The sequence below is a fragment of the Oncorhynchus clarkii genome, chromosome 9 (assembly GCF_045791955.1).
Source record: "Oncorhynchus clarkii lewisi isolate Uvic-CL-2024 chromosome 9, UVic_Ocla_1.0, whole genome shotgun sequence".
In the NCBI taxonomy this organism is placed as follows: domain Eukaryota; kingdom Metazoa; phylum Chordata; class Actinopteri; order Salmoniformes; family Salmonidae; genus Oncorhynchus; species Oncorhynchus clarkii.
Genome location: NC_092155.1, coordinates 42,585,288 through 42,613,107, shown reverse-complemented (window position 1 = coordinate 42,613,107; position 27,820 = coordinate 42,585,288). Strand labels below are relative to the sequence as shown.

Sequence of the window (27,820 nt, the reverse complement as noted above, 5' to 3'; positions counted from 1 at the left end):
GGACTTCCTGATGGATCTTCCTCCCTCACAGGGCAACACCACGATCCTGGTCGTTGTGGATCGTTTTTCTAAGTCCTGCCATCTCCTTCCTTTGCCTGGTCTCCCTACGGCCCTACAGACTGCGGAGGCCCTGTTCACACACGTCTTCCGGCACTACGGGGTGCCTGAGGACATAGTTTTTGATCAGGGTCCCTAGTTCACGTCCAGGATCTGGTATGGGTATGGTCCGGAGGAAAGATGCTGGGTGCCGGTGGAGGACGTGTTGGACCCTTCGATGCCACCGTCTTCATCCGTATCGCCCTACACCTCGTCCTCCGGGTCATCCCCGAGGCCGGCTTCAAGGGGGGGGGGGGGGGGTACTGTCACGACTTCCGCCGAAGTCTGTGCCTCTCCTTGTTCGGGCGGCGCTCGGTGTCGCCGGTCTACTAGCCATCGCCGATCCACTTTTCTTTTTCCTTTGGTTTTGTCTTTGTTTTCACACACCTGTTTTCCATTCCACAAATATTATTACATGTTCAGTTAGGTTTATTTTGATGGCTGTTTTTTTGACGGGTGCACCCGTGTGTTATCTTTACCGTCTTGTTTTGGTCAAGTGTAATTGTTTACCTTGTGCCTTGTTGAGTAAAGTACGTTGCTCACTCATTCTGCTCTCCTGCGCCTGACTTCATGCACCAGCTACACTCACCTTCTGACAATTACTGTGTTTTTACAGATTTATAATCACTTCTGAAAAACCCACTACCACTGATGCTCTTATGTTATGAATATTATACCGTCTTTGATATAATATCTGGCAGAATGTACTATTCTCATGGATGATATGAACCTAAGTTTTAGGTAAAGTAATCAAGTTGGTCTCCCATTAATCTGGGCATGTTGACAGTGCCCAGATGGGCACACCTGGCAGGAGATGCCAGCACACACCAGGAAAGATGTGTGTGTGTGTGTGTCAGTGGAGGCTGCTGAGGGGTGAACGGTTCATAAAAATGGCCAGAACTGAGCAAATGAATTGGCATCAAACACCTGGAAATCATGTATTTGATACCATTCCACTGATTCCACTCCAGTCATTACCATGAGCCCGTCCTCCCTAATCAAGGTGCCACCAACCTCCTGTGGTGTGTGTGTGTGTGCGTGCAGATGGACCTGGAGCACACACTGGGAGAGAGTGCAGCGCTGGGGAAAGCAGGAGCAGTGCTGTGGGGGGAGCTGAGGTTCGCTAAGTCAAAGATCAGATCCTAAAGACCTCAGTCTGTGCATGCACATCCACTATAATGTACATTTATTGTACCCATACATACCTCTACAGCCATTATTACCTTGACGATGTATGCAGTTCAGTTTCTATTAGATTATCTTTTTGTATTTGTAAATGAACCTTTCTCTAAAAGTTAGATCAAATCAAACCTGAACCATGTCTGTATCCCAGTGCAGTTGTGTGAGTACATTCATTGTCAGTTCAAGAGTGTGGTTCCTATAGATGCTATAAAGTGTTCAGAACCCTGCATTCATACTGTATGAGTCTCTTCTTTATGTTATATGTCTACCAAATCAAACGTATAAATATCCAGTATAAGGAAACATTCTCTGTGGGTTTTATAACACCTGGGCTCTGCTCATATGGGAGTAGGGGCTAGGAGTTGTTTCTGGATGGGCCCAAGTTCCAAAACCATGTGCAGGGAAGGGATTTGACTTGATGTTGGTGTAACAGTCTCATTGTCCATGGGGCCTGTAGGACAGGTCCCTCAGGGGCCAGGGGGTGAAGGGTGTTCCTTTCAGTGACCTCTCCTTTCAGTGACCTCTGACCTCTGCTCCTCAGACTCCTCCTGTGATGGCTGAGAGGTTATGGCGCAGCGCCTGCAGCTCCTGGATGAGTTGGGAGATCTCTAGGGCTGCAGCCTGTCTCTCCCTCACTGCCTTAGTTAGGGACCGGAGAGTGCTGCCCTGCTGCACTGGAGGGGGGGAGGGAGGGAGGGGGGGGGGGGGGGGGAGGGGGCACCAAGGTAAAACGTGCAGGCATCGTTGGATTGAGAAAGAGCAAATGAATAGCTTTATCTAAGAAATAGAAGATAAGAAGTAGCATCAATAGTATTAGTGCTATCACGGTGTATCGAAACGAGGTGGGCGTCAACAGGTCTCGGAACGTCCTCTGCCATCGACTTGTCATTGGATGCCCCGTCTGACAGACCACTGGTCTGTCCCTGAGATGGGGGTTTCCATTGGTGGAGGGAGCAGGAGGAAGAGGAGGTCGTCTGCTGCCTGAAGAGACCATAGAGACAGTGGAGATTATAGCGACTATAACCAATGGGGAGCAATGAGCAGCACATTTCAGTGGTGCCTTTGGATGCAAGTCTATAAATGGCACGGCAATGTCTAGTACCTTTGTGGTTGTATTCTGGGTGGGTTCGGTGTAGGTCGTTGATGGACTCCACTGAATGTAGCTCGATCTCAGTTAGGTCCCGATCACTGATCCGGGTAAAAAATACTGGAGTGGTAGGGGATGATACTGAAGTGATAGGGGATGGAGGGGGTTTTGCCATTTCCCCTTGAGGGAAGGAGGGAGAGAGAGAGAAGAGGGCAACAAAATTGAACCCACATGGCCTGTCATGGACACCAGATTTCTAAATGTTACTGCTGAAAATCTGTATAAAACTGTTATCTGAAACGTGGAATTTGGACTCAGGGCTCAGGGCTCAGTGGAGAGTTGATTGAGAACAGGCCTTTTGTCCGGCTGTGATTTTCTCCCCCACGTCAAGCCAAAATAAGAAGCCATTTTAGCCATGCAGCCTAGTTGATATCAGAACAAATGCACTGTACAACAATGCTATAAGCACACTAAGCTGCTACATATTGGCATGATGGCATTGATAGGCAGGCACTATTATTTTGATGATGTAAGGGACACAAAATACTTTCACACACACAAAAACACATGGATGATTCATCAAACCAAGCATGTCTACCCCTTTTTCTATTCTGGTATCCGGGCTTCACCCAAAAACTTTCGGGACACAATATCCACACAATCAGTCAAGTGTCCAGCTAGTGCCATCCACCAACATCAGCCACCTCGCGTTCTTCCCTCTCTCTGTTCTTACCTCTCTGTTAATGATGAGACAGGAGAAAGATACTGAATTCACGTGTCTCTGACTGTCTCCACAAGAACAGAACGCTGCTTTCAATACGTTCCCGATACGTGTCGACAACAAATGATGGAAAAGGTGAGGTGAATGCAGGACCATGATACACACAAACAGAATATTCATCCACCACGGTATTAGCCTTCTGAATAGAGTCCAGGTTGAAATACTGCCTCGTCACACGGAAGTGAGTCCAGTCCCAGTGTTTTGAGTCTGTGTCTTGTGACCACGAACCCTGCCCTGTTCCCTGCTGCTAGCCCCTACCCTAACAGCTTCAACCCTAAAATAGAAGCTGGAACTAAGGTGGTATTAGTAGCTGCTACTGGGCCATAGGATCATTCCATTATCCAACAGGGGCAGAGGAGACACAGTAGGCAACAGAACCCAGAGCAAAGTGAAAGGTCCCCGAATAGACTGCTTTTTAGTGTGTTAATATGTTATTAATATGCAATTCAACAAGTGATCCAATGACAGTGTAAAGCTAACAGTTTATCTATTCAATGTGAGACACATCAGGCTATATTGAAGTGGATGAGGAGACACAATATAGTGTAACACATTGCTACTGCTTGAGAGGTAGGCTACTGTACCATCACCCCAGATCCAGAAATGTTACAGTTTTAAGCAAGTTTGCTGCAATTCTACACATTTTGCCATGCAGAGATACGATTTAGCAATTTCATAACACATTTGATGCAATTCTAATCATTTTGCCATGGGGTGGAAAAAGATGTTTGTAGTTTTTAATGTGAGAGCTGAGTGAGACTGACAAACAAGAGCAATGGGAGCCTCTCTGCTGGCTGCTAGAGTAACCTACCAATCACATTTTGTGTTGCTGACATATGGCTAATTGCCTGACTATCAGTCACTGACATAACAAGAGAAAAACTGTTGATGCTGAACCCAATTTTGAAATTCCCCTCAGCCACTAGTTGCCCTTCCCTGGGCTACAGTATCTTATGCGAGACTTCAGTGTAGGCCTACTATCTGTGCCGTGAAAGTCCAGACCTCCTGACAGAGATGGTTGTGTTTTGAAAGTGTCCTGACAGTAGGCGTATTTACGTTTTTAAAAATAGGCAAAGACAGTAAGACAGAGCTTGTGTGAAAATGTTGTTATAACGTCATCATTCCTATACAATCATAAATTATTACAATATGCATACTATTTATGTATAGAAAGAAAGAGAAGTGTAGAAACAAATCATGTACGATCTTTCCTTGTTCATGACAGCAACATTTTAGTGTTGATACACAATCCCAGCCTGTGTAGTGTGTTTCCTCCAAATGTTTGAAGAATGTGTAACTTAATCAACTACATTTCCCAAAATTCCTTGGTCTGACCATGGTCGCTGTTTAGCAGAGAAAGCAGAATTCCGAGTACGGAGTCGAAAGAGTTGGCGACGGCGAGGTGTTTATGGAACGTGTTTTCGTCTGCAAGGAAGATACGATGTGAGCTCGGATGCTGTCTGGCGGCCACGGGTTCGGATTCGGTTTCCGAGACCCGAGGGAGTGTCTACAGAGCGCTGGACTCGGATTAGCCGCAAGGCAGGAGAGGCATGCTTCAAATTCAGAGGTACTGTTCCATCAACCTGCAGGGCAAATGTATGCAGCACACTAAAAGACACCCAAAACGTAACAATTCTAAAAGATTTGTATATGCAGTTGGCCTTGTGCTTGGAAATATGGTATATTCATTTGAACCTACTTTTGGATTATTTTTTCATATACAGTTGAAGTCGGGGAAGTTTACATACACCTTAGCCAAATACATTTCAACTCAGTTTTTCACAATTTCTGACATGTAATCCTAGTAAAAAATTCCCTGTTTTAGGTCAGTTACGTTCACCACTTTATTTTAAGAATGTGAAATGTCAGAATAACAGTAGAGAGAGTGATTTTATTTCAACTTTTATTTATTTCATCACATTCCCAGTGGATCAGAAGTTTACATACACTCAATTAGTATTTGGTAGCATTGCCTTTAAATTGTTTAACTTGGGTCAAACGTTTTGGGTAGCCTTCCACAAGCTTCCCACAATAATTTGGGTGAATTTTGGCCCATTCCTTTTGACAGAGCTGGTGTAACTGAATCAGGTTTGTAGGCCTCCTTGCTCACACACGCTTTTACAGTTCTGCTCACACATTTTCTATAGGATTGAGGTCAGGGCTTTGTGATGCCCAATCCAATACCTTGACTCTGCTGTCCTTAAGCCATTTTGCCACAACTGTGGAAGTATACTTGGGGTCATTGTCCATTTGGAAGACCCATTTGCGACCAAGCTTTAACTTCCTGACTGATGTGGATATATTGAAGCAATATCAAGACATCATTTTCCTGCCTCATGATGCCATCTATTTTGTGAAGTGCACCAGTCCCTCCTGTAGCAAAGCACCCCCACAACATGATGCTGCCACCCCCGTGCTTCACGTTTGGGATGGTGTTCTTCAGTTTGCAAGCCTCCCCCTTTTTCCTCCAAACATAACGATGGTCATTATGGCCAAACAGTTCTATTTTTGTTTCATCAGACCAGAGGACACTTCTCCAAAAAGTACGATCTTTGTCCCCATGCGCAGTTGCAAACCGTAGTCTGGCTTTTTTATGGCTGTTTTGGAGCAGTGGCTTCTTCCTTGCTGAGTGGCCTTTCAGGTTATGTCGATATAGGACTCGTTTTACTGTGGATATAGATACTTTTGTACCTGTTTCTCCAGCATCTTCACAAAGTCCTTTGCTGTTTTTCTGGGATTGATTTGCACTTTTTGCACCAAAGAACGTTCCTTCCTGAGCGGTATGACAGCTGCGTGGTCCCATGGTGTTTATACTTGCATACTATTGTTTGTACAGATGAACGTGGTACCTTCAGGTGTTTGGAAATTTCTCCCAAGGATGAACCAGACTTGTGGAGGTCTACAATTTTTTTCTGAGATCTTGGCTGATTTCTTTTGATTTTCCCATGATGTCAATCAAAGAGGCACTGAGTTTGAAGGTAGGCCTTCAAATACATCCACAGGTACACCTCCAATTGACTCAAATGATGTCAATTAGCTTATCAGAAGCTTTTCCAAGCTGTTTAATGGCACAGTCAACTTAGTGTATGTTAATTTCTGACCCACTGGAATTGTGATACAGTGAATTATAAGTGAAATAATCTGTCTTTGAACAACTGTTGGAAGAATTACTTGTGTCATGCACAAAGTAGATGTCCTAACCGACTTGCCAAAACTATAGTTTATGACTTCAACTGACTTCAACTGTATACGATTTTGCTATATTTTGTTATCAAACCTTGATTTTGTTCTTATTTTGATGCATAAACCATTGCAATATGACAGAACAGTGATCATGTTTTTCATGTTCCATGTTTTTTCCCCTCTCTTATTTGTGACACACTTGGTCATGCAAGTCAAATCTACATCTGTCCCAGCAGAATGCCTCCGCACCTGCACCGATGCCCTCACTTGACTGGCTGCTACAGATGAGGATTTTAATTAAAAGCATGAGAGTAGGGGATTATTGATAGCCCTGCCTCAGAACCATTATCTCGAGAACTAATCTATTTGAATGAACAATCCATTCCATTCATAGTCCCGATTCTCAGTTCTCGTGAGATTTCATTTCATAATTTACGCTGCTGGAGATTTACTGCCAAATGTTAATAGAATGTAATGTCTTTCTCCAAGGCAACACTAGCCCACTGCAAGTCACAGGGTCCTTCTTTGAAATCTTCCTTCGATTTATAGTATCCCTGTGGAAAAATGAGGGGTTGAGTACTAATCAGTTTTAAGAGTGGCATGTTATATTTTGTTTAGACCTTGTTAACACCTCTCACTGCTTTTTACCCTTGTAAAGAATGTATGTAGGACTGTCGTTCACTCTCTATAGTAAATTAATAAGAATAGGTAGGTAGGTAGGCATCCGGGAACACTGAGCACATCGTACCTATCAAGCACTCGCCAGCACCACTCCATATTCGACGTCTAGCCACGTGTTACAGGTGAGAGGGATTTCACTATGCAGATTTGGGAACTGTCAGATATCCGGCGGTCATTGTATTGGCTATAGCGTCCATTTTGTGTCTCTCCATCAGAGCAAAGTCCATGGGGGAGAGACCGAGGGAAATTCATGGAGTCTATGATTGTTGGAGACGTAGCAGAGCTGACGGACAATCAGGTGAGAAAAATGTCTGAAAGCCAAGGCACACACGTGCGTGCATGCCCACACACAGACACAAGCACACATAACACACACACATCTCTCCTCCCACTTTTTTTTAAATCTCAAGGGCACGCTCACCCTCTTCACCAATGACAAGGGAGGAATGAATGATGATCTCATCGTCACCAAGACAGACCAAGGCTACCTCTACGTGGTGTCCAACGCTGGCTGTGCAGACAAGGACTCCGCCAACATGAAGGTCAGTAGTCCGCAGACATCCACGTTTTGGATGGATTTGTAATGGTTTGATAATATGTCATGTCTGTATGTGTTTCGTTTATCTGAGACTTTCTGTGCTTGCTGTAAGCTAGACTGGCAGAGTTTAAAGCAGCTGGCCATGGTGTGGATCCGGAGTTTCTGGAGGAATGTTTGATTGCCGTTCAAGGGAAGTTCTCTTATGGCAACAGTTCTACTCGATATGTTTATATATCGGAAGGTTCCACAACGTTGTGCCCTCCTGAACATGGCCCTGCGTTAAAGTAGTGTTTGACCTGAGTCGTATTCATTAGGCACCAAATGGAAGAAAACAGACTGAAACAGGGAGCGAGTAACTGATCTTGTCCAAAAAGAAACACTTGTTTTCGTTTTCCATTTGAAAAACATTTGGCTACAGTGTGCACTAATGAATACAACCCTGTACATGTCCTCCTCAGGTGCCTCCTTGGCCCAGGTGCTCCAGTCGGGTCTGACAGATGACCTCAGCAAGCTGACCTTCATGACCAGCACCTTGGCCACAGTGTTTGGGATCCAGGGCTGCAGGCTGACCTGCTGTGGCTACACCGGAGAGGATGGAGTGGAGGTGTCTCTTTCACTCGTTCTTTGTACTTCAGTAGAGGTGGATGTTCTTGTGTGCATTTCCTTCAAGTATCCTTTGTCTGAAAGCAGTAGGCCTTTGTAAACAAGAATGTGTTTATTTCCCTGTGAAGCAACCTGTCAAGTATTAGACATTTCCTCCTCCTCCTGCTCAGATCTCAGTGCCTAAGTCTGGCGTGGTGGCCGTGACTGAGCACCTGTTGGCCAACAGTGAGGTCAAGCTGGCCGGACTGGGGGCGCGAGACAGTCTGCGGCTGGAGGCAGGCCTCTGTCTCTATGGCAACGACATTGATGAGTCTACTACCCCTGTGGAGGCAACCCTGTTGTGGACTATATGTGTGTGTGTGTGTGTGTGTGCATCAGTGTTTGTGTTGGTTTATGTGTGCGTTTGTGTTTCTGTTTGTGCTAATTGGGTTGTTTGATGGACTTGCAGGAAAGCGGCGGCGTCAGGCGAATGATTTCCCCAGTGCGGAGATCATTCTCCCCCAGATAAAGGCGAGGAAGCGTGTGGGTCTGGTGTCCTCGGGACCCCCTGTCAGACAGCACACCCCCATCCCCAGGGTCAGTTACAGGATCTCTACTAGCTATGACAAAATACAAGAACAATCTATGTATTTTCACTGTGGTGAGGTTTGAATAATCATATGTAAAAATGTTATCATACCTACTTAGGATCAGGATGCCACGCCTGATTATTTCAGTTATCTTTCAGTGGGCCTACACTGTAGTGTTATTTAGGCCCAACTGGCCCACTGTTCCGTTGAAATGCAGCTGTTGAGATTAGATTCAACTTTCATTTCATCTGTTTTGCCATGGGTTACGTGGATGCGCCATACGCCAAGAATGGAACTCCCATTCAGGTGGAGGTGAGGAAGAAGCCGGTGGTAACCAAGATGCCCTTTATGCCTACGAACTACTACTCTGGCCAGTAGATCTGTCTCTCAATGGACACCCAGTTTATGCGATCAGCCTGCATGCCAGTGGACAGTGACCTGACCAGACATACCTTCTCCCACCAGAGATCAGTTTATCAGAGCAATTCTGCCCCCTTGTGTTTACCTCGAGCATTGACACTCAAAGCTGAAGGACTGCGAGGCTTCTTTAGCAACAGAGAAGGGTGTGTGTGTGTGCGTGCGTGCGTGCGTGCGTGTGGCCTCGCCTGCAGCCACAGCTCAACACAACTATAAACACAGCTGAACCCTTGATGAGGAGGCTTTTCACTCCTGTTATCTGAAGCGTGTTAATGGTCTACAGACCACAGTGAGTTGTATGAATGAGCCATACGGTTGGAAGGACAGGACAGGGAAATCGCTGACTAGCTGACTCGCTGACTGGTCCTCAAAAGCAGCGTAACGTGCTACGTAAACCAAGAGACAAAGCAGGATGTCGCTTGAACAGGACTAGTGTGCAAAACTTATTTTCTCCTTTCTAATACCAATTAGACGTTGAATTTTAAAAAACTTGCATTTTGCAGGCTTCGTGACCCAATGACGTGTGTGTTACATAAATGTTCACTAATTACTAACCTAATATTATATATCAACAGGACCAAACTCTCCATATGATTCCAAATAGTGATATTATATGTCGTTAGGCTTGTACAATGATCTTAGTTCCCAACAACATTCCCAACAAAGTGAAACTTAACAATACATGGTGTGTAGTGGAGGGTAAGTGCAGCTCATCCCCTTTTTTTAACCTTCAACAAATGACCCACATTTTACGGAGAAATTCGTCGAAAGTATAGAGACCTTTACTTTTTTCACAGGGGACCGGCGATCAGTTTTACACAACTATATATTTTTTTCCCACTACTACATCACTGATGATATGCGTTAACATGTGGCCAAAAATCTTACAAGAAAGCTTTAGAAACTAGAAGTGGGACTATTGTAAAGTACAGTGACTTGCGAAAGTATTCGGCCCCCTTGAACTTTGCGACCTTTTGCCACATTTCAGGCTTCAAACATAAAGATATAAAACTGTATTTTTTTGTGAAGAATCAACAACAAGTGGGACACAATCATGAAGTGGAACGACATTTATTGGATATTTCAAACTTTTTTAACAAATCAAAAACTGAAAAATTGGGCGTGCAAAATTATTAAGTTAATACTTTGTAGCGCCACCTTTTGCTGTGATTACAGCTGTAAGTCGCTTGGGGTATGTCTCTATCAGTTTTGCACATCGAGAGACTGACATTTTTTCCCATTCCTCCTTGCAAAACAGCTCGAGCTCAGTGAGGTTGGATGGAGAGCATTTGTGAACAGCAGTTTTCAGTTCTTTCCACAGATTCTCGATTGGATTCAGGTCTGGACTTTGACTTGGCCATTCTAACACCTGGATATGTTTATTTTTGAACCATTCCATTGTAGATTTTGCTTTATGTTTTGGATCATTGTCTTGTTGGAAGACAAATCTCCGTCCCAGTCTCAGGTCTTTTGCAGACTCCATCAGGTTTTCTTCCAGAATGGTCCTGTATTTGGCTCCATCCATCTTCCCATCAATTTTAACCATCTTCCCTGTCCCTGCTGAAGAAAAGCCGGCCCAAACCATGATGCTGCCACCACCATGTTTGACAGTGGGGATGGTGTGTTCAGCTGTGTTGCTTTTACGCCAAACATAACGTTTTGCATTGTTGCCAAAAAGTTCAATTTTGGTTTCATCTGACCAGAGCACCTTCTTCCACATGTTTGGTGTGTCTCCCAGGTGGCTTGTGGCAAACTTTAAACAACACTTTTTATGGATATCTTTAAGAAATGGCTTTCTTCTTGCCACTCTTCCATAAAGGCCAGATTTGTGCAATATACGACTGATGGTTGTCCTATGGACAGAGTCTCCCACCTCAGCTGTAGATCTCTGCAGTTCATCCAGAGTGATCATGGGCCTCTTGGCTGCATCTCTGATCAGTCTTCTCCTTGTATGAGCTGAAAGTTTAGAGGGACGGCCAGGTCTTGGTAGATTTGCAGTGGTCTGATACTCCTTCCATTTCAATATTATCGCTTGCACAGTGCTCCTTGGGATGTTTCAAGCTTGGGAAATCTTTTTGTATCCAAATCCGGCTTTAAACTTCTTCACAACAGTATCTCGGACCTGCCTGGTGTGTTCCTTGTTCTTCATGATGCTCTCTGCGCTTTTAACGGACCTCTGAGTCTATCACAGTGCAGGTGCATTTATACGGAGACTTGATTACACACAGGTGGATTGTATTTATCATCATTAGTCATTTAGGTCAACATTGGATCATTCAGAGATCCTCACTGAACTTCTGGAGAGAGTTTGCTGCACTGAAAGTAAAGGGGCTGAATAATTTTGCACGCCCAATTTTTCAGTTTTTGATTTGTTAAAAAAGTTTGAAATATCCAATAAATGTCGTTCCACTTCATGATTGTGTCCCACTTGTTGTTGATTCTTCACAAAAAAATACAGTTTTATATCTTTATGTTTGAAGCCTGAAATGTGGCAAAAGGTCGCAAAGTTCAAGGGGGCCGAATACTTTCGCAAGGCACTGTAACTTAGAAGTGTTCGGGGTCTCGCATCTCCCCTGTACGACTGAAATATTGTCTCAATGTTTTGGGATTGACGTGTGAATGCCTTCATTTTGTATAGCTAGGTAATTATGTCGTTTTTGTATCTAGCACTCTTCTATTTTCCTAGTCATATAGGGTGTAATTCACAATATAATACACATTTCCCTTTGTTGTGGAATGCCTTAACTTTGAAGAAATTGCTTTGTATTTTTGGAGGTCACTATTTTCATGGCATCATGACTCCACTAGATCGAAGTTAAATATTATCTTTCACTGATCTCATTTGCTAAAATGTGCTCATTAACTGCGAGTACGATTGCCATATTTGTATGGACTATAGTCACTGTTTATTCATGCATTAGTCAATGGAGATTGATTAATGCACTGTGTTTTTGTCCATTTAACTGAGATTGTGTTGTTTATAAATTATTCTATAAATAATTAAACACGATAAAAGGCACAAAATAAACCAATGAATTAGTTTCAAACTGCTAGTGTTATTTCCGTTCCTCACCACACAAATCCTCAGACAGACAACCCAAACAGGTTGATTCGATGAATTCATGCTTTGGGCACTTGAGTGAGAATCATCCTATGACTACAATACCCAACTTCGCCTACAATATCTAAAAAGAGGTGGAGCATGTCCGGTCTGGAAAGCGGTTACTGAGGAGAAGATGGTGGAATTTGAAACAGTAATGTGCTCGATACTCTGTCCCAAACACTTTGACAAATATTTTCTATCTCAACCTGGCATTAGATATCGGCTACCCGGAGACAATCACAGATAATATATTCTGAAACGTTGAAGAAAACGAGATTCATCGAGTTGTAAAGCTAACTCAATGATATTGTCTGCCGTGGTGGCTGAAGCGTGGTGCCACTGAAAACGCGACGTGGGTGTATTGTTAGTTTGGCTAGCCAAGTTTTGGCTAAAATCTGGTGTCATCGCACAAACTGAGAACTTGAATATCCTCTGGGATTGTGTTCAAAAGACTGACACCGGTGGTGCCCTGCTGACAATTGGAAGGGAAGTGGTGAAGAAACCTGACTGGCGACATGCCAAGGATTAAAAAAGGGAAACGTGGTTCAAACAAGTGTAAGCTAACTGCTAACCCTTTATTTTTATTTTTTATACCAACACACGATCATGTGTAGTAGAAGTAATATCTTCTATACTGGACAAAGTAAGATGGCATAGCTAGTTAGCTAAGTGTTGTGCAACTGCCAGAATTGATCTGCATATGGAACAAAGTTACTAGCTATTATAGTACTTCCTTATTGAATGTCAATTTCTTTGATACTAATACATTATAACGGCTATAAGACAAAACTGTATGCTATGCATTGTTTTATTTTTGTATTCCTAGCTAGCCAATTCATCTTGCCTTAGCTAACTTTGGTTTGTATAATTTACCACTTGGATCATTCAAAGTGACATGACCACATAGTGTAACATAACGTTAGTGGCAAGTCTGCTCTAAAGCGAGACAAGCATGAACGGTAAAACGCTTGTCCCCGAGATTCTTTTTTAGCAGGGTTCGTGTCAGTCTCTGAAAATGTCTCAAGTGATGTCATTTGCCTGTGATGGGCCATCACGACTCGAGCCTGGTCCTTTGACCGGCAATGCTGTCAAATTCCACACGTTTAGATCGGAATGCGGGACATACAGTTACAATGATTGTGTGTGCGCTTTTCGTAATACCTATTGTGTGCCGACCACAGGTTTGCCAGAGCTTGTAGCAATATAACTAGCAGGGCGTTCTGCTCGCCGCCCCTGGGTAAATTGTGGTTTGATGTGAGTAGTGCACATCACATGCTGACGCAACACATCTCCCGTGGACATTTCAATGGCGTACTCCTCACGTTTTCGTCTCCTTCTCAAAATCCATTGGAGGAGAAGATCAGAGGGGAGGGACCTCTGGCTTTCTCATCCAATGGATTTTGAGAAGGATATGACGAGGGGGAGAAGAGGAGCATGCCATTGGGTTCTTCTCTGTGTCAGATTGCTGGAGCTGAAACTCAGTTTTGCCAGATGTACAGGTGGCCAAATGTCAGAAGTGTGGCAGAAACCTCCAAATTATGGATCATAATGAACTTCTGCTCAACTAGAATGCATTAGCTAGCTGTCTCCAAGTAAAATCCAGATTTATCACAACCACAGACTAATCTCATAGTAGATTTTACACTTACACACAACTCTCCATATGACAATACTAAAGATGGCAGAATTCATCTTGTTCCATTTATGAGAATTATCCAACTGTAGAAAATGTCCTGACGGGTTTACAGAGAAGACTGTCTGGGGGAAGCAAGCGATACATTTCTGAAAGCAACATGGGGAGGTTTAGTCTCTGTTTAAAAGTCTCTTCCTCCACCCATGGCCAACTTGCTATCCATCCTCCCCTCTCCACCTGAACTCCTTTTACAGGCTCTCTCCGACATGAGGTTCTACAATTGCAGCTGTCAGCCAAGGGCCCCCTGTCTCTCAAAGGTAACACAGCAGAGCTCCAACCCCTTGGCCTGCTTCAAACCTTACTCCTCATTTGTCACCTGGACCCATTTTATGCCTATGGCCATCTGTCAACTATTCCCGTTTGACCATCACATTCCAATACTTCCCCACCCACTTAACTCCTCTTTACCATTAGACGTCATTGTCACAATTAATATGGTCTTGCATGGCCCATGACGTTGCAGGTGTAATAGCTGCTTTCAACCATTCCTAACCATGGCTGTGTTCAAATACCCATACTAGCATAGTGTATACTACATACTTAATGGGTATATACAACATACTATATATACTATTAGGTCATTTTAGTATACTGTAAACCATCGGTATCATTTCAGTTGAGCGTACTAGCGCTTCGCCTGTCTACCTGGAAGTTGATGCTGTTGATTTGCAACCTCTTGCTAGCTTGTTAGCATAACAAATGACTAGCTAGACATTTTACGATTTTGGGTGTGTTCGTAAATGGAGTGCCAGAGTACGCTCTGGGCGTTTGTAAATCCAGAGCGTTGTCAGATTGTCCGTTCGTAAATTCAGAATGTTTCGCTCTCTGGCTGAGGAGTAGGGTTGATCCGAGCTTTCTGACCTCACAACGGCAGTCAAGCACCCAAGCTACCTGGCTAACATTGGCTAGCTTGCTAGCTATTTCCAGACACAAATGAGAGAACAGAACTCACTCTGACCATTTTACTCGCCCTGGCAGAGCTGGTTAGACTGTTTGTTATCCAGAGTGTTGGTGACCTTAACTGTGCTGCTGACAACAATTTAATTACGCTTCTTTTTGCCAACATTTACTGACATATATTCAATGGGTGTTGAGCGTTCAATAAATTCATCCGTTATTCTGCACTCTGGCACACTCAGACGAGAGTGCTCTGAAATCGAAGTAGATAGACAGAATTAACTATGTCCATTGAGAACGCACAATGACACTTAGCTAAGAATGACGCGAATAATCAACTCAATAAACGTTGGATTGTAATTAATATACTGCCTGGCAAGTTCAAGGTATTAGTAGTCAACTAACGCTAAGTAACTAGTTAACAACATACCGGTACATATTACTGCTGTAATGCGATGTGGTTCATAACGTAACTTATTTGAAAAGTCCTTACTTTATGACATTGCTCAATATTTTCTTAACATTTGTCATAGTTAGTTAAAGCAATGAATTTGTATCCATTCTCTCGTCGGACTTTGGCAGCATATTTTCTGCCGTTTACTTCAAATCGGAGAATTGTGAAGCCATGCCCATTTGCTGAAGAAATGCATTATGGGCCCAAAAAGCATGGAAATAGTGTCCACTTGCTTGTATACTTCATATTTTGGCGAATTTAGAACGACATCCGGGAACTTTTGGCGTACTAACTATATCCGTACTATGACCAGTTGAGTACTACATACTCAATTTATGTCACAAATAGTGTGGTTAGTGTGATTCGTATGAGTATTTGTACACAGCTCTTGTCTTTTGGGAGTTGACTGCCATATGTTTTCCTCTGCCTCACATCACCTCAGCTGGTCTCATGTCCCAGGATTCCCAGCATTCTCTCCCCCTCTGTCCTGCTAACGCTGTATCACCAGATGGATACTCCCAGCGCCACCCTCCCCTCTCCTGATTGTGATGCCATGTTAGCCAACTCACTGACCTCACTCTTCTCATAGAGGCTTCATTCAGAATGCTGCATGGCACTCTCTCAAAACCATAGCATTACCATTCGTCAACTTTCCTATCGCATACACCCTGTGTTGTTTTGATGCTCTGGTTCACGTTCTTTCCTCAGAGAAATCTGTTTGTAATTCCAGTCATGTTGTGATGTGCCAGAATCTGACTTAGGTTTTTAACCTTGAGCAGCTGGGAAATTGCTTATGAAAATCTGTGTTAAAGACCCAATTGGCCAAGACTAAGTCTATATGTGGGCACAGGAAGCCCATGCTGGTATGTGAGAGACAGTATAGTCCCCAGTAAGGGGGGGGGGTGTGACGACAATGAGGTCCCGCCTTTTCCTCTCACTGGACGTATGGAGAGAAGAGAAGCCCTGCCACTCAAGCGCCTCCCCTTGGCATGACTGAGGTGCACTGTAGACAGTTGTGGCAACGTTGAGTGATCGCTATGGGCTGGGGGGGGGGGGGGGTCAAGGTTGCTCACCAGTAAGTCACGTGACTGATAAAGGCCCACTCAGGATCACTAGTAACAGAGTGGTGAGATGAGTGACACTTATTGAATTAGATCAATGGCAGTCATTGTAGAATAGAGACTAAATTAATGGACATGTTTTCTGGAAGCCATTGTTTATCTTTGGACTTCATAGTAAATGTGGTCATACTATGTATACTTTTTAATTAAGCCTTTATTTAACTAGGCAAATCAGTTAAGAACAAATTGGCCTACCCCGGCCAAACCCTAACTCGGACGACGCTGGGCCAATTGTGTGCCGCCCTATGGGACTCCTAATCAATTCCGGTTGTGATACAGCATGGCATCGAGCCAGGGTCTGTAGTGATGCCTCTTACACTGACATGTAGTGCCTTAGACCGCTGCACCACTTGGGAGCCCATATTACATAAGCTTGGAGGTCATACTATTATACAAGCCTGAGGACACTACAATATTATTGAACAGGAAGGGGATTGTATCGCTGGATTCCCTCCGACCAGGTCTGTCAGCCCGGTGAACTTTCCTCCAGTAAAGCTCTCTCTGCTAGGGCAGGCCAGATGACTGGCTGGGCTAGTGGGACAGAGATATAGGTAGAAGTGTGGCGGGGTTGGGCTGTGGGGGGGATCAGCCTGGCCAGGACTGGGTTAGGCTCCCATGCTGGCTCAGGACTTTCTAATGTTGTCAGGATTACCGTGGGCCAGTCACATAGTCGTTGCAGTGAGCCGGCCGGTCATTGTGTGGGATGGGGGTCAGGCAGGTCGTGCCAGTGTGACCCAGAGGGTACTACCTCACTGTGGAACATGGAAACTATGGCGTCTACAGGGAACAGTACTGTAGTAAGAGGAAAGGTCATACCTGTGTCAGGGCCACTGAGGTCATGGATCTCATTGATATCCATAAAGCCCTCCATGGTAGACAAACTGTCAAATCAAGATGGAAAAATACAAGTCAAATGTTATCCAATTGACCAGAAATACTGTTGATTTAATTGAAACACATGTACAAGTTGAAAGACTTGTGAGAGGTTGTCCTGAAGAGCTGTCCCTCACTTTGAATTAAGGCAGGAAATCAACATTTGCCCAACAGTTGGGATCTGTAGTTTTAATAGCAGACAGTGCAGAACCAGTCAAATGTTAATAATGTAATGGAGACTATGGTGTTTCTGCCACCTGTCAGGTCAGGGCCACAGTCCGGTAGCTGTGCTACTGGCAGTGCCAGTCGATTCAAATCAAAGGTTATTCATTTATTGCATTCACAGATTTGCAGATGTTATCGCAGGTGCAGCGAAATCCTTGTGCGTCAAGCTCCAACAATGCAGTAATACCTAGCAACAAATAAAACACACATAATCCAGAAAAATTCTCTAAGTTACCTAGGATGAGCCATGACTAGAATACAGTATATTATGTGTAGTATGTAACCATTTAAGTGAGCAGTGTTCCGTGACTGTATGTACATAGGGTAGGAGTCTCAAGGTGTACAGGAGGGGGGCTGAACACGCCACCCTGGTGGGGCCTCTGTTGGGGATCAGTGTGGTTGCCTACCTTCACCACTTGGTGTCAGGAAGTTCAGGACCCAGTTGCACAGGGAGGGGTTCTGACCCATTGGCCCTGAGCTTAGTGATGTGATTGGAGGGTACTGTGGTGTTGAAGGCTGAGTTATAGTCGATGAACAGCGTTCATACATAGGTATTTCTCTTGTCCAAGTGGGATAGGGCAGTGCAATAGCGATTTCATAAACTATGGTTTGGGAATCAAAGTGAGCCCTGGGCATGTTAGAGGTGGGTCACGAGTTGTGAGAATACATCTATAATCACACAGTTATTTCTTAGTGTGGTCCTATGGAGGTCGATTTGGGTCATGGGTTGACTGTTAGTTTCTCATTTGGGTATCAAGCTGAAAAAGTTTAAGAACCCCAGGTCTAGGATGTAAGGAGGTGATATGGCCCCTCAAAGCACGTCATAGTGACAGACGTTAGTGGTGCGGGGCGATAGTCATTTAGTTCAGGTACCTTCGCTGTCTTGGGCGCAGGAACAACGCGGCCAGCATTCCCAGTTTAGCTACGTGGATGTGCTCGTGTCAGCTCCGTGGGCAGAATAGACCCTGCTCTCTATAAGGAGCGGTTCCTAGGATATCATTACTGACGGACACCAACAGCTGAGCCACTGACAGCGACATGGTTCACTTCGAGCTCACTCTTCTTCTCCCCCACCCCGGTCCTCCTGTCCTGCTCTCACTTCCTCTCCTCTCTGTTCTCAATTCTTTCTCTCGTTCTCGTAGGCGGGAGGAATGGGGTGAAGGGTGAGTCGGGTGCCAGTGATGATGAGCTGGCGTCTGACGTGCTCAGTCACTACAGCAGCGCCAGCGAGAGCGCCTCAGTCGTGGACGAGGCCACTGGTGGGTACACAAACACACACACACACACAGACACACACACAGACAGACAGGGGACAGCATCATTGCCTTGTGTATCTGGTCCACCGCAGGGGGAGGTGGTGAGCCAGTAGATGAACAGACTGCCCAGGAGGAGACAGAGGACAAGCTGAAACAATGCATAGATAACCTGATGGACAAAAGGTGCGTCTCACAGGTTTTAAAATGTTTTTACGAAAGGTCTTATTGTACACGTTCTAACTGCACAAAAAAGGAAAGCCACCGATGCTGCTAGTACTTGGCTAAATGGACAATAGGAACATGCGGTGCCTTCAGAAAGTATTCAAACCTCTTGACTTTTTCCACGTTTTGTCATTAAAGCCTGAATTCGAAATTGATTTAATTTACATTGTTTGCCATTGGCCTACACACAATAATATCCCGTAATGTCAAAGTGGAATTATGTTTACAAATTAATAAAAAAAAATGTAATGTCTTGAGTCAGTAAGCATTCAACCTCTTTGTTATGGCAAGCCTAAATAAGTTCAGGAGTAAAAATGTGCTTCAAGTCACATAAGTTGCATGGACTGTGTGCAATAATAGTGTTTAACATGAGTTTTGAATGACTACCTCATCTCTGTACCCCACACATACAATTATCTTTAAGGTTCCTCAGTCGAGCAGTGAATTTCAAAAATAGATTCAACAACAAAGAACAGGGAGGTTTTCCAATGCACTGCAAAGAAGGGCACCTATTGGTAGATGGGTACAAGTAATTGTTTAAATAAAAAAGCAGACATTGAATACCCATTAGAGCCTGGTGAAGTTATTAATGACATTTTGAATGGTGTATCAATATCAAATAAAAGTGTGTTTGTCACGTGCTCCGAATACAACCGGTGTAGACCTTACAGTGAAATGCTTACTTACAACCGGTGTAGACCTTACAGTGAAATGCTTACTTACAACCGGTGTAGACCTTACAGTGAAATGCTTACTTACAACCGGTGTAGACCTTACAGTGAAATGCTTACTTACAACCGGTGTAGACCTTACAGTGAAATGCTTACTTACAACCGGTGTAGACCTTACAGTGAAATGCTTACTTACAACCGGTGTAGACCTTACAGTGAAATGCTTACTTACAACCGGTGTAGACCTTACAGTGAAATGCTTACTTACAACCGGTGTAGACCTTACAGTGAAATGCTTACTTACAACCGGTGTAGACCTTACAGTGAAATGCTTACTTACAACCGGTGTAGACCTTACAGTGAAATGCTTACTTACAACCGGTGTAGACCTTACAGTGAAATGCTTACTTACAACCGGTGTAGACCTTACAGTGAAATGCTTACTTACAACCGGTGTAGACCTTACAGTGAAATGCTTACTTACAACCGGTGTAGACCTTACAGTGAAATGCTTACTTACAACCGGTGTAGACCTTACAGTGAAATGCTTACTTACAACCGGTGTAGACCTTACAGTGAAATGCTTACTTACAACCGGTGTAGACCTTACAGTGAAATGCTTACTTACAACCGGTGTAGACCTTACAGTGAAATGCTTACTTACAACCGGTGTAGACCTTACAGTGAAATGCTTACTTACAACCGGTGTAGACCTTACAGTGAAATGCTTACTTACAACCGGTGTAGACCTTACAGTGAAATGCTTACTTACAACCGGTGTAGACCTTACAGTGAAATGCTTACTTACAACCGGTGTAGACATTACAGTGAAATGCTTACTTACAACCGGTGTAGACATTACAGTGAAATGCTTACTTACAACCGGTGTAGACCTTACAGTGAAATGCTTACTTACAGGCTCTAACCAATAGTGCAAAAAAAAAGGTGTGTGTGTGTGATGGTAAGTAACGAAATAAAACAACAGTAAAAAGACATTTGAAAATAAGAGTAGCAAGGCTATATACAGACACCGGTTAGTCAGGCTGATTGAGGTAGTATGTACATGTAGGTATGGTTAAAGTGACTAGGCATATAAGATGAACAGAGAATGGCAGTAGCGTAAAAAGAGGGGTTGGTGGGTGGTGGGACACAATGCAGATAGCCTGGTTAGCCAATGTGTGGGGGCACTGGTTGGTCAGGCCAATTGAGGTAGAATGTACATGAATGTATAGTTAAAGTGACTGCATATATGATAAACAGAGTAGCAGCAGCAGTGTAAAAGGGTTTGGGAGGGGGGGGCACACAATGCAAATAGTCCGGCTAACCATTTGGTTACCTGTTCGGGAGTCTTATGGCTTGGGGGTAAAAACAGTTGAGAAGCCTTTTTGTCCTAGATTTGGCACTCCGGTACCGCTTGCCATGCGGTAGTAGAGAGAACAGTCTATGACTGTAAGGACAGTCACTACAAAGACACAGGTGTCCTTCCTAACTCAGTTGCCGGAGAGGAAGAAAACCTCTCAGGGGTTTCACCATGAGGCCAAAGGTGACTTTAAAACAGTTGAATGGCTGTGATGGGAGACAACTGAGGATGGATCAACAACATTGTAGTTACTCCACAATAATAACCTAATTGACAGTGAAAAGAAGGAAGCCTGTACAGAATAAAAATATTACAAAACATGCATCCTGTTTGCAATAAGACACTAAAGTAAAACTGCAAAAAATGTTGCACGGAAATTGACTTTGTCCTGAACATAGCATTATGTTTGGGGCAAACACAACACATCAGCATGGTGGTGGCTGCATGGGGTTATGGGTATGCTTGTCATTGGCAAGGACTAAGGAGGTTTTAGGATAAAAAGAAACGGAATGGAGCTAGGCATAGGCAAAATTCTAGAGGAAAACCTGGTTGTCTGTTGCTTTCCAACAGACACCAGGAGACAAATTCACCTTTCCACAGGACAGTAACCTAAGACACAAGGCCAAATGTCAACTGGAGTTGCTTACCAAGACGACATTGAATGTTTTTGAGTGGCCTAGTTACAGTTTGGACTTAAATCTGCTTGAAAATCGATGGCAAGACTTGAAAATGTCTGTCTAGCATGATCAACAAACAACTTGAGACCTTAAAGAATTGTGAAGCTAATGTGCAAATATTGTACAATCCAGGTGTGCAAAAGCTCTTAGAATAACTCAGAAAGACTCACAGCTATAATCACTGCCAAAGGTGATTCTAACATGTATTGACTCAATACTAATCTAATCAAGATATATTAGTGTTTTATTTTTCATGATATGTAGATTTTTTAAATTTTTATACAAATCTTCCAATGAGAGAGAGTTTTGTTTAAATCGTTGACAAACAATCTACACAAATCCCACTCTGTAAAAAGTCAAGTGGTGCGAATACTTCCAACAATGGTGTAAGAGTTGTCCTCTCGTAACGACAGCATTAGGCAGAGATGTGTAGCGACGTACTGACGTGGCCCTTCCTCCCGTCCCGCTCAGTGCAAAGACACGCCTGGCAGCCCTAGACTCTCTGGGAGGGGCCTTTTCCTCCAAGCTGCTCTATGACTTCCTGTTAGAGAGACGCCTCACCGTCAGCGACTGCCTGGAGAGGAGCCTGCGCAAGGGTGAGACGCCACAGCACTGTGTGTGGGTTGTGGTCTATGAATTACGGTGGTAAATATAGTCAAACATACATCACTTTAGGTGGTGCTGGTCTGAGTAAAAACTTTAAAAGATGATTAGGACTTGCTCTACCATACCTTTTATTTGGCTTGAAATGTAACTATTTCTATCCTAAATGGACCCTCATCGAGTCTGAATTTAGGCTCTACGAATTCAGTTAATCTTCTGATTGACCAAGTCCCGCGATAGCCGGACTTCTCTTGTCGAGCTTGTAAAAAGGGATCTGACCCCTTTTCCATCCCTCTACTCTGTTTCTGTCCCTTCTCTCCGTTCTTCTCTCTCAGGTGGTGGAGAGGAGCAGGCTGCAGCGGCCACCGTGTGTGCCCAGCTGTGTGTGCAGCTCGGCGGGGGGGACGAGGGTGAGGAGGGTTTCAAGATCCTCCGGCCCGTGCTCAGCGCCATCATGATTGACGGCTGTGCCAGTGTGGCCGCCCGCCAGAGCGTGAGTGTCACCGTTGGCCTTCGTCACACTCCTGTTGTCGACGGCAGTTTTCCCACTAAGAGGGCCTTCTTGTAAGTCGTCGTTTTTTAAAAGCTGTTTATCCCTCTTCCTCTTGCAGTGTGCCCGAGCGCTGGGTATGTGCTGCTACGTTTCTGCTGCGGAAGACGGAGAGGTGAGATTCTCTAGAAATCCTTTTCATCCTATTTCTCTGTAGCTGGAAAAGAGATGTAGTATGGAAAATCAAGATCCAGAAATTGAGTCTGAATGCATGGTTAACTCTCTCTCTCACTTTTTCTCTGTCATTTTTTTCCTCTTTCCTTCTGTGGCAGGTCTTGGTGAAATCCATGAGTCACCTGGAGAGTGTGTTCACCATGTCGTACCCCAACCGCGAGGGCACCCTGCCCACCCCCAATGCCGGTACCCCTGGGCTCCACGGCGCCGCCCTGCATGCCTGGGCCCTGCTCGTCACCCTCTGCCCCGCCTCCCGCCTCACTGTGCTACTGGACCTGTGAGTGACACACACAGACCAACAGTGTCTCAAATGACACCCCCGTTCCCCATTTAGTGCCGTAGTCCTATCCTGCATATTTGACTAAAGAAGTTCACTGCATGACCACGACATGGGGACTAGCGTGCCATTTGAGACACAACCAGGATCTGAATATATAACCTGCCACGTTGCTCATCTCACGTCCTCGGTCTCCTCTTGTGCTCAGACATCTACCCAAGCTACAGGCCTGTCTGGAGAGCAGCGACGTGAACTACAGGATAGCTGTGGGGGAGACCATTGCCTTGCTGGTTGAACTGGGAAGAGATATAGACAGGGTAGGTTTTGCCTAATGAACAACCCGGGGCTGTATGTATCAAGCATCTGAGTAGAAGTGCTGATTTCTGATCAGTTTTGCTTTCTCGATCACAATGAATATGATTACATGGGAGGGGGGGCTGATCTGAGATCAGCACCGACGTTCTCTAACACTTTGTGAATACAGGCCCTGGTTCTACTCGCTCGGCAGCTCAAACACAATATGCAGGCAATGTTGAGGAAGTGGGGGGGAATCCCCGCTGATCTTTGTTTTTCTGTGTAGGAATTTGAGTTTGAAGACAGCGACACGCTGTGCGAGTCCCTGAAAGGCTTGGCCACCGACGGCAACAAGCACCGTGCCAAGAACGACAGGAGGAAACAGCGCACCATATTCAGAGAGGTGCTACATTACATCGAGGTGAGGAACCACAAGTCGCCCTGAACCGGTGCAAGGTTCTGACGAGGGTTTTTAAATCACACCAGGCCAGTCACTGTAACTGGAGACCATTGGTCAGTCAGTGAGAGAAATATGTCATGTTGATTATTTTTATTTATTTTATGACATTTTTGCCCAACGTTGTGCAGAACGAGGACTTCTCCGAGGAGAAGATCCGCTTTGGTGTGGAGGGCATCTACATCGACAGCTGGATGCGCAGGAGGGTCTACGACGCCTTCAAAGAGGTGCTGGAGTCTGGAGTGAGACACCATCTTCAGGTTTGAACAAACATCTAGGTCTATAATTGTGTTTGTAGGATATAGTTGATATCTATGCTATAAAAAGACTATCTCTGCAACCAGCATGTTCTAATCAAACCTTTCTGGAATGTGTTTGATGCTTGCTTGCCTCTTATATATCCTTTGGAAATAGCTAGTTTTAAATGGTGTGCCTGGTCTTGTCTCTCTAGTTTAACCCGCTGCTGAGGGACATATTTGGCCTGGGACCCCCCCTGATACTGGACTCGTCTGTCAAATCCAGCAAGATCTCCCGTTTCGAGAAGGTGACCCCCATGGCCTATGACTGTCTCCAAACACACCTACCACCAGCACACAACCACTCGTCATGAAACCACAACCACTGACAAATACCCACTTAACCTGACACATACCTGTTCAACAACCACATGGTGGAGATCTCACATGAAATGCACCGTCTAATTATACTGAACAAAAATATCAGCTTAGAATGCAACAATTTCAAAGGTTTTACTGAGTTACAGTTCATATAAGGAAAATCAATCAATTGAAATTAGTTCATTAGGCTCTAATCTATGGATTTCACATGACGATCCACTACATGAAGAAGCCGGATGTGGAGGTCCTGGGCTGGCGTGGTTACACATGCTCTGCTGTTGTGAGGCCGGTTGGACGTACTGCTAAATTCTCTAAAACGTTGGAGGAAGCTTATGGTAGAGAAATGAACCTTCAATTCTCTGGCACCAACTCTGGTGGACATTCCTGCAGTGAGCATGCCAATTGAAAAATCTGTGGCCTTGTGTTGTGACAAATCGGCATATTTTAAAGTGGCCTTTTATTGTCCCCAGCATAAGGTGCTGTGTAATGCCCATGCTGTTTAATCAGCTTCTTTATATGCCACCCCGGTCAGGTAGAAAGATTGTCTTGCCAAAGGAGAAAGGCTCACTAACAGGGATGTAAAAAAAAAAAAAAAAAAATGTTTGCACAACATTTGAGAGAAATAAGCTTTTTGTGCGAATGGAAAATGTCTGCGATTTTTTTATTTCAGCTCATGAAACATGGGACCAACACTTTACATGTTGTGTTTATTTTTGTTCAGTGTATGTCGGTTAAACACAAATGTACTGGTCCGTTTTGATTTAGCAGTACCATGAAATGTTATGAGTTTGCCTAGTCTTCACAGGACTGCCATCCATATTGGCATTCTTTATTTTGAAGGGTGTAAGTCTAACCTGTTTTTTATTTTCCTCTCACAGCATCTGTTCAACTCCGCGGCATTCAAAGCCAGGACTAAACTAAGGAACAAAGTGAGGGACAAGAGAGCAGATGTGATGTGAGGAATTGATGAAAGTGCCGTAGCCATATAGGACGAGGACTGAGAAGAATACTGGGGTGTATTCATTGAAGCGAAAGGTCTGGAATGTTGGAGACCAATGTAATGAATAGAGCTGACTTGATTTCCTAGTCAAAATGACAGACAATCCTATCTGTTCTACACAGTACATTTCTATAGTGAACCTTCTGTAACGTTGCATTGTCATCCTGCTCCCTACCCTTCGTCTCACAGGACCCAGTGGCTGCTGCCATACCAGGGACTTTGCAGACAGTGCAAACGTGTGTTTTTATTTTATTTAACACCTCAATAAAACTGACCTATGAGATGCCTGAAAATAAAACAAAAAGGTCGTTTATTGTACCTTTTTTAAATTAGTATTTTGGAAGAACATCTAAAACCGTTTTTGGTCATGTATTTTACTTTCTAATTTATTGAAAGTGGGAGAACAGTATGATTTTTAAAGTAAGTTATTTTTAGACTTCAAATATGGGAAGAGGACTAAGAGAATTATGGTGTAATTTTTCATGTATATTTTTATGCAGGTTGGTTGTGCATAATGCATATGTATATACAAATGCATATATATGTATTCAAGGAGTGCATTGAAGAATGGAGATGTATTTTGACAAGCAATGCTATGTAATAACCGAAAGGGTTCGGCAAATTAATTGATTATGGATAAATTAAATGTAATAAACACTCACACCAAGACTATTTTTTGATTATTTTCCTTAAGTGGGTTTAAAAAATATATTTGAATGTTGACATTGTACTGCAGATACCAAAGGCAAGGCATGAAAAGGTACCAATTAAACTCAGCAAAAAAATAAACTTACTATCACTGTCAACTGCGTTTATTTTCAGCAAACTTAACATGTGTAAATATTTGTATGAACATAAGATTCAGCAATTGAGTCAAACTACAAGTTTAACAAATGTGACTAACAGAAATTGAATGTGTCCCTGAACAAGGGGGGGGGGGGGGGCATAGGCAAAAGTTACAGTATCTGGTGTGGCCACCAACTGCATTTTACTGCAGTGCATCTCCTCATGGACTTTGCCAATTCTTGCTGTGGGATGTTACCCCACTCTTCCACCAAGGCACCTGCAAGTTCCCGGACATTTCTGGTGGGAATCGGCCTAGCCCTCACCCTCCAATCCAACAGGTCCCAGATGTGCTCAATGGGATTGAGATCCAGGCTCTTCGCTGGCCATGGCAGAACACTGACATTCCTGTCTTGCAGGAAATCATGCACAGAACGAGCAGAATGGCTGGTGGCACTGTCATGCTGGAGGGTCATGTCAGGATGAGCCTGCAGGAAGGGTACCACATGAGGGAGGAAGAGGTCTTCCCTGTAACGCATGGTGTTGAGATTGCCTGCAATGATGACAAGCTCAGTCCGATGATGCTGTGACACACCACCTCAGACCATGACGGACCCTCCACCTCTAAATCAATCCCGCTCCAGAGTACAGGCCTCTGTAATGATCATTCCTTCGAAGATAAACGCAAATCCGACCAAATCTGATTGGCCACATACACATGGTTAGCAGATGTTAATGCGAGTGTAGCGAAATGCTTCTAGTTCCGACAATGCAGTAATAACCAACGAGTAATCTAACCTAACAATTCCAAAACTACTACCTTATACACACAAGTGTAAAGGGATAATGAATATGTACATAAAGATATATGAATGAGTGATGGTACAGAACGGCATAGGCAAGATGCAGTAGATGGTATCGAGTACAGTATATACATATGAGATGAGTAATGTAGGGTATGTAAACAAAGTGGCATAGTTTAAAGTGGCTAGTGATACATGTTTTACATAAAGATGCAGTAGATGATATAGAGTACAGTATATGAGTAATGTAGGGTATGGAAACATTACCCCTGCCTGGTGATACAAAACCGCGACTCGTGTGAGAGCACTTTTTGCCAGTCCTGTCTGGTCTAGCGACAGTGAGTTTGTGCCCATAGGCAACTTTGTTGCAGGTGATGTCTGGTGAGGACCTTCCTTGCAACAGGCCTACAAGTCCTCAGTGCAGCCTCTCAGCCTATTGTGGACAGTCTGAGCACCGATGGAGGGATTGTGCGTTCCTGGTGTAACTCGGGCAGTTGTTGTTGCCATCCTGTACCTGTCCCGCAGGTGTGATGTTCGGATGTACCGATCCTGTGCAGGTGTTGTTACACGTGG

General features: G+C 44.1%; 2 protein-coding genes and 1 pseudogene across 7 annotated transcripts; 2 read left to right on the top strand and 1 right to left on the bottom strand.

Annotated features, from left to right (window-relative positions):
- Positions 1-1,251: 1,251 nt before the first annotated feature.
- On the bottom strand, positions 1,252-18,635 carry LOC139416343 (uncharacterized). Of its 5 annotated transcripts, none has more exons than XM_071164864.1 (5): positions 18,377-18,635; positions 17,222-17,286; positions 2,381-2,545; positions 2,105-2,259; positions 1,252-1,952 (listed from the first exon to the last, which is right to left on the bottom strand). In XM_071164864.1, exons 1-5 carry the CDS (start codon positions 18,412-18,414, stop codon positions 1,923-1,925), a joined length of 453 nt encoding a protein of 150 aa, XP_071020965.1. In that variant the 5' UTR covers positions 18,415-18,635; the 3' UTR covers positions 1,252-1,922. The 5 variants fall into 5 exon arrangements, 2 of the variants coding, with proteins under 2 accessions (XP_071020965.1, XP_071020964.1); XM_071164863.1 differs by having other exon boundaries at positions 1,389-1,954; positions 2,058-2,259; XR_011635086.1 differs by lacking the exons at positions 17,222-17,286; positions 18,377-18,635 and adding an exon at positions 3,099-4,929.
- Positions 4,600-9,138, top strand: LOC139416993 (aminomethyltransferase, mitochondrial-like; annotated as a pseudogene).
- Positions 12,351-26,330, top strand: LOC139416342 (interferon-related developmental regulator 2-like). Of its 2 annotated transcripts, XM_071164861.1 has the most exons (13): positions 12,357-12,795; positions 14,128-14,190; positions 18,646-18,762; positions 18,852-18,942; positions 22,161-22,285; positions 22,628-22,785; positions 22,904-22,957; positions 23,115-23,293; positions 23,502-23,610; positions 23,874-24,008; positions 24,176-24,304; positions 24,496-24,588; positions 25,540-26,330. In XM_071164861.1, the coding sequence occupies exons 1-13, from the start codon at positions 12,756-12,758 to the stop codon at positions 25,618-25,620; spliced, it is 1,374 nt and encodes a 457-aa protein (XP_071020962.1). In that variant the 5' UTR covers positions 12,357-12,755; the 3' UTR covers positions 25,621-26,330. The 2 variants fall into 2 exon arrangements, with proteins under 2 accessions (XP_071020963.1, XP_071020962.1); XM_071164862.1 differs by lacking the exon at positions 14,128-14,190 and having other exon boundaries at positions 12,351-12,795.
- Positions 26,331-27,820: the final 1,490 nt, after the last annotated feature.

Coding starts and splice junctions, on each gene's coding strand:
- LOC139416342 (XM_071164861.1), top strand. CDS start 12,756: ATGCCAAGGATTAAAAAAGGGAAACGTGGTTCAAACAAGT. Junction 18,943..22,160: donor GATAACCTGATGGACAAAAG/GTGCGTCTCACA, acceptor CGTCCCGCTCAG/TGCAAAGACACGCCTGGCAG. Junction 22,786..22,903: donor GTGTGGCCGCCCGCCAGAGC/GTGAGTGTCACC, acceptor TTCCTCTTGCAG/TGTGCCCGAGCGCTGGGTAT.
- LOC139416343 (XM_071164863.1), bottom strand. CDS start 18,414: ATGCTGGCCGCGTTGTTCCTGCGCCCAAGACAGCGAAG. Junction 17,287..18,376: donor CTGCGCCCAAGACAGCGAAG/GTACCTGAACTA, acceptor TTGATTTGACAG/TTTGTCTACCATGGAGGGCT. Junction 2,546..17,221: donor CCTCAGTGGCCCTGACACAG/GTATGACCTTTC, acceptor CCTTCCCTCAAG/GGGAAATGGCAAAACCCCCT.